The following is a 10364-nucleotide window of genomic DNA, read 5'->3' as shown; positions in this document are numbered from 1 at the left end:
CCCTTCCTCCGTCCAGCCCAACACCGGATCCCGTCTTCCATCCGTCGCCCTCAAAGCTAGAAATATGAAATGGACCATTTCATTCAAAAAAAATGAAATGGAGCAGTTATTTGGTCTAGCAGCAGCGCTAGAAAAATGAAATGGATTGGTTATTCTGCCTAGCAGCAGTCCTTATGCTTCTCCTGCCATTTCTTTACTCTAATTAATGATAGAGGTGTGCTTGGGTAACCCCTCCCAAACGTACAAAAGAAAACATATACCCACCTTCTATTATATACTACAGGCCGCCGTACCTATATAATACAAGGTGGGTGTGCGTATGGTTGCATGTGGTATATAATAATATACAATATGAGGTGGGTATAGGTTTTTCCTTTTACGTTTTGGAGGTGCACCGAAGCAAAAGTGTTAATAATAATTGGTGCACGTTCGTTTGAAAGAGGCCCCAACGAACGCCCGCATAGCCGTCTGATTGTGATCCGGTGATGATAATTTTCACGAAAAAAGACCTTCACAAAATAAAAACTCCCAGCCCCTGCAACTAAAGTTTTCATCCCTCTACAACAAAAACTGCCATCAAAATTGTTCGGAAATGTCATCCCTTGACGAACGTTTGTCAAATATTGGGGCCTTCTTTTATTCTATACCTAATAATAAACCGAGGTGACATTCTTAAGTTTTAAATAGCTTCCCTTTATAGCGATTTGAGCAGTGTGCCGATATATGATAGACTAGAATTAATATACAATTGTCCAAAAAGAAATCAAATAGCTTGTCATAGCCCTATAGCTGATTTGAAGGCCCATCGCTATTTTGCATAGCCCGTTATTTAGGGCCTGTTCGGAGGCCCTCCGACTCCACAACTCCACTCCCGGAGTTGGTGAAGCAGCAGCTAAAAATTACGGAGCGAGGGAAAGGGTGCTCTGCATATCCTTAGATTTTAGGGAGCTGGAGAATCACCAAACAGCTCCTTCAAATGATGAATATTCTTCGTCAAATAACATTTTACAAGAAAAAACTATGACATTTTTGGTAATCAATCGGCAGTCCTCCGATCCTGCGTTCAGCCCAACACGGCAACACAGGAGATTACTCCCATCCCCATCTCTCGCCCTCGAGCAGTTATTCAGCCTAGCAGAGACGCTCGAAAGATGGAATGGAGCAGTCATTCGGCCTAGCAATAGTCCTTCCCAGTGACTAAATATTTTACGAATAGTGCAAAAAATAATTATTGTTTGTTGTTAAGAGCCTATTTTTCAATGGCTTGGCCCTCCCCGAGCTGTTTTAATAGCATTCGGCCATGATGATACAATTTTCCTGGCTCCGCCACTCGTCATTCCTATGGCGAACTCCCCGACAGTAGAAGACATGTGATCATACTGCCCGACGTGTGGCCATGATGAAGAGCCATTATTTCATGCTCTGGTGGAAGTGCGACCATGCGGTGTTGTTTTGGTAGCTCAGGCTACATCTTTTTTTGTTTTGTTTTTTTTAACGAGGCCGACGTTCTTGGCTGGTGTCTAAATATGATGCTATTGGAGAGACTCTAGTATTTGAAAGGGCAGTGCTCTGGGCGGCGCGTCGGCCGAAACTTTCGGCCGGCCGCGCGCCGGCCGCACGATCCACCAACTCCCGCGCGTCCGCATCGTTGGATCTTCATACAACATTTCTCATCCGATGCAGCAAAAATTCGATGCAATGTAGCAATTTTTTTAACAGTTGCAACAAAAAACAAAAATTATAGCAAAAAAATATCTAAGTGATCGTAGCAAAAAAACGAAGCTGATGATGCGTGATAGCAAAAGTCAAATGTCGGTTGTAACAAATATCTACGTGCACATGTATGCAACTTTTTTAGTAAACGGTTGCAACAAAAAATGATGTCGGTTGTAGCAAAAATTAACACGGTTATAGCAAAAGTAAAAAACATCAATTGTAACAAAAATCCGACGAACTGAAGTTACAACCAAACGAATATGCAGCAAATATGACGCTGGTTGCAACAAATTTACACAATAAAAAAAGCTGCATGAAAAATGTTTGTATCAAAAAAAAACACGGTTGCAGCAAATTTAACGGAAAAATGTTGCGAGCATTGCCAGCGAGGCGCGCGGCCCGGCCAAACGATTCGGCCGGCGCGTCGGATGGAAGCGTTTACCTATTTGAAACCTTGGCTGATGCGTAAATACGATGCAACTAGAGAGCCTCTGGTAATTGAAACCTTGGCTGATGCGTAAATACGATGCAACTGGAGAGCCTCTGGTAATTGCAGGGACGCTATGCTACTTGCAATGTCAAAGGGGGGTTCACCCAAGTGGTGATTAAGACCGACTGTCAAGTGGTTTGTGACTACTTTTGATATAGCTAACCATGACTGTCAAGTGGTTTGTACACTTTGGCATAGTGAGAATGACCGATCCTTATGTGGTAAGTCTTCACGGAGATCAAGTCCTATCTCCCATCTTTTACAGGGATTCAAGCTTCTATATGTCCAGGGAGAAATTGCAGTGTACGAGGGAGACGCTTAGCCTCAATGTTGATGTAATCCCCGCCTTTCTGATTGACATCGTACAGTCAGGATGTGAATCCACCTATTACTCAAAAAAAAATGACAAGTGGGCGGTTCTATATAAAAAAAAGCAGTAGCCCTTATGCTTATCCTGCCATTTTTAAAAGGAAGGAGGCTTTAGTTTCCATGGCTTATCATTGATCAAAATGTGGACCAACAATTAACTGATTTATCAGACAATTAACTGGCACTTTGACAATTATCAATCACCTATTAACCAGTGACCAAGCAGTTACCAGTGAACGATTTCCTGAACATTAGCTGCATGTGAATTATAGGAAACTGAATGCTCACAGAATAAATAACACATATTCTCAACTTCCTGTAATAGAAGATTTGTTGGATGAAAAGTTACACCGCGTTCAGATTATTCATGATGGCTGGGCAGTGCAGCTCCTTAACCTTGCCAGCCTTACAAACTCGGTCTCAATTTATCGTCAACAACATGCTTAAAACAGATTGTGGTAAGGAAATAAAGCTCGGATGCAGTTTAATGTGCCGGTGCTGCTGCTGGCACTGACGCTGGCCCCGCCTGTAACAATAGCATACCAGATTAAGTAAGGTATAAATTGGATTGAGCAATGGCAAATTTACATGCGACACAATAATGGCAAGCACAAATGTTCATTACACACAAATGTGGCATTTGATTCATAATGGCAAGCACAGATGTTCATTACACACAAATATGGCATTTGATTCAAAATTTACATCGCCTCTCCAAAAGCATAACCGATGCAAAGAGTGCACACAGGATATTAAAATGCATTCTGACTATGGTAAATACTACTCCCTCCGTTCCTAAATACAAGTCTTTTTAGAGATCTCACTAAGGGACTACATACGGAGCAAAATGAGTGAATCTACACTCTAAAGTATATCTATAAACATTCGTATGTAATCCCCTAGTGAAATCTCTTAAAAGACTTATATTTAGGAACGGAGGGAGTAGAATAGATTGGCTACTGTTTGAACTCACCTCGATATCTAATATCCACATTTTGTGTTTTCCCCCACTTGTTTGATTTAACTAGTAAGATGTCAGGGGCCTAATTAAACCTCCATATATATCTTGATTCTTGTAACAAGGCCTAGGCCTAAACAGCTTACATGTGGATGTGAAGATAGAGCCTATAACTAACTATAGCAAAAGGCTAAAGATATGCTAGACAGAGCCAATAACTGTAGGTCTGTAGCAAAACGCCAAAAAGAAAATGCCAGCCATCAAAGTAGACATGCAGTGTTACCGATGCGGGTCAGGACCTAGGCCAGCAGGCAGCAACAGAGACACAAAGGTACGCAGCATTAGAAAATCAAATTGTTAACAGTAGTGGGTTCGCCTTGCCAGGGTTTATGCTGCAGGTTTGGGGACTTGGATGTCACAGCTTCAAAATGTTCACTGCGTGTTAGAATTTGTGTTTGTGCAGTATAAAAAACCTACCCAAAACAATCACTTGTACCATACCATCTTTATAAAAAATAAATCTCGTTTTCCAGATTAAGAATACCTAGAAGTTTAGATATAATTAACTAGAAACAAAAGATACAAACCAACAAGGAACAAGGGCAGACATAGTGCAATTGTATCCAAAGAGTACCAAACTGTAACAATGGGTACGTCAATGTATTTGTTTTGTAACATCGCACAAATTATATTCAATCAAATTCCAAGAGTAAAAACCATGTACATATATATAGTCCTCCCTCCGATCCATATCAATTGTCGCTGATTTAGCACAACTTTGTACTAAATCAGCGACAATTAACGTGGATCGGAGAGAGTACAATAACCGATGAAAAAATAAAAATCAACATGACAAGTACATATAACCCAAACCCACGTAAAAAATGAATTATATTGTTTCACGCGCGTATCTAACAATATCATGTTGACGCAAGAGAAGTACTAAAGGCAAATATGAAGAGTTACTGAAATGATTTGGTTGTGCATTAGAGGAGAGAAACTGCAATTATTAACTCAACTAAGAGCATCTCCAATAGCCGCGCTAAACAAGCGCCGCGTCGAAAATTAGGCCATTTTAGCGCATGCGCAACCCGGCGGGTGGCTCCAGCGGGCGCGCAATAACCGCACGCGCGCTATAAGGAGTTGGGCGCGCGGTCGGATTCGCTATCCCGCGCGGTGTATTTGGGGCGCCCGCTTCCGCGCGCGCCACTCTCTCCTCTCCGCCTCCTACGCCCGGCGCGCGCCGGCGGCGGCGAACTGCACCCATGGACGCACGCGCCGGCACCCCGCTCACCCCACTGTACAGCCGCGACCCCTCCCCCGCCGCCGGAAACCCTAGCGCGGGGAGCGGTGGCCTCGCCACCGCCGGAGCTCCGCCGAGCATCGGCCTCGCGCGCAGCCTCTTCTTGCCGCCGCGGATGACCACGGCGACGGGTGGCGTCGCGCCGGCGCCGTCCCGTGCCGCCGCCCCCTCGAAGCTCCCCAATGCGGTGCGGCCGAAAAGGGCAACTCATTTTGTGTCCAAAATGCCATATATGTGAAATGCCCGGCGAGTCGCGCGCGCTGCATTTTTTGCAGCGCTGCTGGAGCGGCGCGCGCGTGCTGCATTTTAGCGCGGCTGTTGGAGCCAGCGCTGGCGGCCGCGCTAAACCAGCCGAAGCGCGCACGGCAAACAAGTTTTTTGCGTGCGACGCGAAGCGCGGCTGTTGGAGATGCTCTATGCAGAATTTGCAAGGGTCAAACTTAATTCCTACACCATTGTATAAGAATTTGACGGTACCTAAATGTATATTAGAAACTATTCATTTTTTTACTTGAGAAATCAGCAACACTTCATTCTCCAAGAAGTATCATTGGATTTTCAAATGATTAATGGTACTGTTCCTATATCCTGAAAAGGTCAAATAGGCACATGCCTGACAGAGTTATATAGGTGCACAATTGCTTAGAATCAATGCAGCTCGACCATCCATCCCTAATGGGTGCGTGATTGTGTAATATCATTGCAACCTTTGTTCTTGTGTTGCCAACTAATCGCCAAGACGGTAATGGAAAACATAGTGACTTGGCGACTAATCTGGACTTGACGACTCAGAACCATCCATCCCAAGGGAGAAGGGACATGGAGTATCTAAGTATTTTGCTAGTAAAGAAAATTATTTGTTAAAAGATGCATCAACAGTGAAGGATTGCTTGTTTGTAAGGCGGTAAGGTGAGCACCAACAGCATTGATGTCTAAGCGTCCAAGGCAGGGCACCTTATAAACAATGATTGCTACCTATTTAACTAATTAGACTCTTGCAAGAAATCCCTAGAGTAAAGTATGACATCAGAAGGTAGGTGACAAAATAAAATAACATCAAATGACAACATCAGCGCGGTTAGCTCAACAACATCTGCTAACTACATTAACGAATTATGATACATATGAATTGATTATTTAGCACTTACAAATGTAAAATGCCACATAGTCATGTATTGGTCACTACTCACTACCAAAATAATCTTTGAAAAATTCTTGCACGATGAACTATGTACGATAACACTGTCAATGTTTCGTACAGACAAGTAAATACCTCGGTTTTGACTTCTTTTTTCCCACCGAACGCCTTTAATCCACCATATATAATACCACCCCACATGGCTAAGCTGGCTAGCACAAACTGCGGAAGGTACAAGAACATAATAAATAACAAAACACAAGAATAACAACCCAAAATAAGCTATGAAAAAATATATGTTAGCAACCGTCAGAATAGTTTAACAGAAAGTCATATGGACAGACGTTTAGAAGGCAGATAGCATGACTGCATGGTACATGATAGGGGCTGCAGATATATAGCTCCTCAAAAGGTACATCGATGAGAAAAGGGAACAGGAAAATGAGCAATCTATTAAAGTGGCCAGACAAAGTCATATTTACAACATGATATTTTCAACAAAGATGAATGACAACAAATGATGGGTAGCTTCTGGTCAAAGAGTAACTAGGAGGTCTAACCTGTAGTAGTTCTATAATTACCAACAAAAGTGAGATTAAATAAAAATGATTACATTTGGACTTGCTGCACAGTTAGTACAAAGACCTTTCGAAATTAACTACCCACAAGCTCAAGGATGCCAGTAAGGTACTCTAAAGTACCAGATGAACAAAATATTGTAGCTAAGAAAGGTATATCAAGTGGACACGTGTATCTACGAAATGTTGTTACATGGTCCATATGAATGAGTCATTCTTGCATTTTTAAAATAGCACTTGCATGGTGTTTTCCTGTAACGAATCACTAACAACTTGTAAGACGTGATCCCAGTGGATGAGCCATGAGAGCTGAGAGTAAAAAGTATATTTCAGCGCCACAGAAAAGAGATGCAATTTTAGTTAACCTGCATTCTGCAAACCGAACCTAAAACCTATTGGAACCCTAAACCAATAATTGCAGTTTCTGTAGAGCATATCTTGACTATTTGCTCCTCTTAAGCAGCCCATCAATTTTCATGACAATTTTGCCTCTAGTGATTCCTCAGAACACTGGTACGTGTACCCCTACATCCACTTGGAAAAGTATTCAAGAATAAGACATGCATGAAGTATCCACCTTACAGTACAAAAAAATTAATCTGACTATTATATCTATGGTACGTTAAGACCATAGATGAAACAAACCTTCCCTTTACTCCTGAACTAGGCAAGAAATGCACAATTGTGACAATGGAGTTCGGTTTTATGGTCTTATTGTATAGCACACATCAAATGACATGAAAAGAATGTGCAGAACAATCTCTAAACAAGAGGGAAAATACAAACAACCCTAATTAATTACCAGTCTTGCTACTGATCTATCTCAAGAAAAGAAAAACTAATACAATACTACTCCCTCTGTAGCTAAATACTTGTAGTTGGGGAAAACTAGTCTAGTTTTCCCCAACTACAAGTATTTAGGTACAGAGGGAGTAATAAAAAGACTCCCTACACTTGTTGTACGCCAAGGGCAATGAAGTAGAAAGCCCTCCTAAAAGGAACAAATAGAAATCGGTGCTCTTTACTGTGGCGTGGGCGGGGAAAAACTCACGTGCTCTTCCTTCCAGTTGCCGGGGTTCAGGGGCTCCTGCCACATGTTGACTTTGGTCGATCCGTGGTGATCTGTTCAAGCACACAAGAGGTGAATCGATCGATCAAAAAAAGTACCGAGGCAACAATCACAAGGACGCGCCGCAACAAAATAAAGAGGGAAATGCGCCCTGATTTCTGGCGGACAGCAGGCCCCCCTTATGCTGCCTGTATCCCCCTAATGGACAACCAATTGCACAACAGAGTCGTGGCCAACAACCGTGTACGGCCGACGCAGGACCGGCCGATCCGAACGATCCGTGTGTGCGATTCTCGGATCTGGGAAGGGGAGGAGAAGGCGCGCATTCTCAGATCCAGCCATACCTGCGGCGCCGGCTAGACGGCGGCTGGAGATGAGGCGGGCGAGGGGGGAGGAAGACGAGGAGGAGGAGGAGGCCGCCGCAAGCAGACGAGACGCCATCGCTTCGATTCGACCTAGTTGGGCGATGTGTCTGGAGAGCGCAAATCCTCTTAACCCTAAATGCTGGTGCCTGGTGTGGTGGTGGTGGATATGTCGCGTCCTCGGCCCGCTCCCCGCTCAAAGCGTTCTGGCCGTAATTGGATCTCAGACATGGTCCACTGCTCAGAATGGTTTTGGTTTTTTCTTTACGGTGATAAAAGAAAGATTTAGGGATGTGCAACCCGGTAGGGCCTGTTTGGGACTCCTCTGCTCCTTCAAATTCAGCTCTGATTAAAAAAAACAAATCAAACGGGGTAGCTTCACGGTATGTCACTCCGCAAAAAAACTAGAATTTGGGATAAAACTTCAAAGTTTTTATGAAGCTCCTCAGATGGTGCTTCCAAAAACTCTAGAAGCTGGAGTTGGGGGAAAATTACCCACCACTGACACCAGTAAGTGGATACCCCTTCATTTCTTTCCCCTCAACCAATCAAATAGATTCTTTTCACCAGATTTTCTATTTTTAAAGCTGGAGCTAGATGAAAGCCAAACATTCTCTTAATAGTGTTATAGCTTTTGTATGAAACTGCTTCAAAGTGAATTTGATGAAGTGAAGCTGATTTTGGTGAATTGAAGCAGTCCCAAACGGGCCTATTTCTCTCCCGCAAATGTCCCTTTTTAGAGCATCTCTAGCAGACCCCGTAAAAGAGTGATTCATAAAATGCGTTTACACGATGCTGTGGATCAATTTTGCGGGGTCGTTTCACGTATCAAAGATTACACCATGTATATGAAACTGTAAAATTTGAAGAAAAAACATTCACGGGTGAAACCACATCATGGTTCTTCATCAAACTACATCATTTTTCATCAGCAAACTACATCAGTTCTTCATACTACTAGGTAGGGGGACTGGGGGCCGTGCAGCGTATCCGAGCCTAGGCAACCAAAAATGACGGGTGTGGCGGTGACGACGTGGCGGAGGAGCCGGAGGAGCTCAGTCGGAGTCGATCCAGATATTGTCCTGCTCGGCCTTCATGACGCGCAGGTCCGCCTCCTTGGACGCGCTCGCTTGCGGCGTTGTGACGCCTTGCTCGAGGAAGATCTGCTCGATCTCGAGCTCGCGGCAGTTGTGCGCGGCGACCTCCTCCGCCTCCCTCACCGAACGATCCATGATGGCGCAAAGCCGGTCATTATTTCTCTCCCGCAAATGTCCCTTTTTTGCGTTTGCACTGTGTCCGTGGACAAGATACCACATGCTGCCATCCAACGTTGCCCCCTTCAAAAACGATTCAAACTAACCGACCGAAATTTGTTCAAACACAACGGAATTTATCCAAATTCGGTTATAATTTACATAAAAGATAAATATTTTGACTATTTTGCAAAACAAATAAGAAAATAACCTAAACCATTATCGGACGACCACCTCATACGTGTGGCAGCACTGCCCTGCCGCACTGTCGTAGTTGTCGTCGTGGTCCCTCTGACGACAGGACAACCTTGAAGGGTCGCGGCAGCCTTGCGTGAAGGTTGGCTCCGCTCGCGGAGGAGCCGCTCTGCATCCTGCTGTGCAATGCGGAGTGATGTCGCACCCACTGCCGACGTCGCCAGAGCCCTATCGGCCCTTGCAACATTCCATGGGTGCACATTGAGTGGACGTATACCTCGCCAAATGGGTCGTGTCAATCGGGTCAGCCCGATAGCACGCCAACCCGGCACGAGATGGATCCGGCCCGGCACGCTTTAATCGTGCTCGTGCCCGGCACGCATGTAACAGCCCGAGACTGACGCTTCAGAAGATTCCCCTTTTATTCCATTTGTCGTCGTGTTATTGTTTTGTTTGTCGCATTCATCATTCGCATCATATGCATTGCATCGGTACTCCGTTGCCGTCAGTTTCAAAACTTGTATCCGTGAGCGTGATGATTATGCTATTTGGAGTTTCTTCTTCTTCATCATCATCGATCTAGGATGGGTTCCAGGGTGGCAGCCTTGGATATCAAGGATGGACGTCGTTACTTTATCGTTTATTTTCGTTCGTGGTCGGACCCTGTTCTTCTTGATGATGTGTGATTATGTTGTTGTATTGATGTGACTCTGATGTAGCTTGTGGCGAGTGTAAGCCAATTCCATATACTCTTATATTCTATACATGTACTTGTAACGATATTCATTCTTGCGAAACGACGAGATGTGTTTCTATCTGTGTCGAGGCCTCGTGCCAAAATAAGGATAGGATCCCATCTTGGCCGTTACAACGCAGCACGCCTCGGCCCATGTTTCGGCCTGGAGGCTGGGCACGCGGGCCGACACGGCACGA

At 44.3% G+C, this 10364-nt stretch overlaps 1 protein-coding gene across 1 annotated transcript; it reads right to left on the bottom strand.

Moving 5' to 3' along the window:
• Nucleotides 1-2867: 2867 nt before the first annotated feature.
• On the bottom strand, nt 2868-8223 carry LOC123410298. The gene is made up of 4 exons (XM_045103218.1): nt 7966-8223; nt 7604-7674; nt 6110-6196; nt 2868-3101 (listed from the first exon to the last, which is right to left on the bottom strand). Exons 1-4 carry the CDS (start codon nt 8060-8062, stop codon nt 3060-3062), a joined length of 297 nt encoding a protein of 98 aa, XP_044959153.1. The 5' UTR covers nt 8063-8223; the 3' UTR covers nt 2868-3059.
• Nucleotides 8224-10364: the final 2141 nt, after the last annotated feature.

Source organism: Hordeum vulgare, chromosome 7H (genome assembly GCF_904849725.1).
Source record: "Hordeum vulgare subsp. vulgare chromosome 7H, MorexV3_pseudomolecules_assembly, whole genome shotgun sequence".
NCBI classification, from domain to species: Eukaryota; Viridiplantae; Streptophyta; class Magnoliopsida; order Poales; family Poaceae; genus Hordeum; species Hordeum vulgare.
This window is presented reverse-complemented; position numbering and strand designations above follow the sequence as displayed.

Excerpts from the sequence above, each read along its gene's own strand:
- LOC123410298 (XM_045103218.1), bottom strand. The coding sequence starts at position 8,062 with ATGGCGTCTCGTCTGCTTGCGGCGGCCTCCTCCTCCTCCTCGTCTTCC. Across the intron at positions 6,197-7,603 it reads GCAACTGGAAGGAAGAGCAC|TTTGTGCTAGCCAGCTTAGC; the intron begins GTGAGTTTTTCC and ends TACCTTCCGCAG. Across the intron at positions 3,102-6,109 it reads AAAAAGAAGTCAAAACCGAG|GCGGGGCCAGCGTCAGTGCC; the intron begins GTATTTACTTGT and ends CTATTGTTACAG.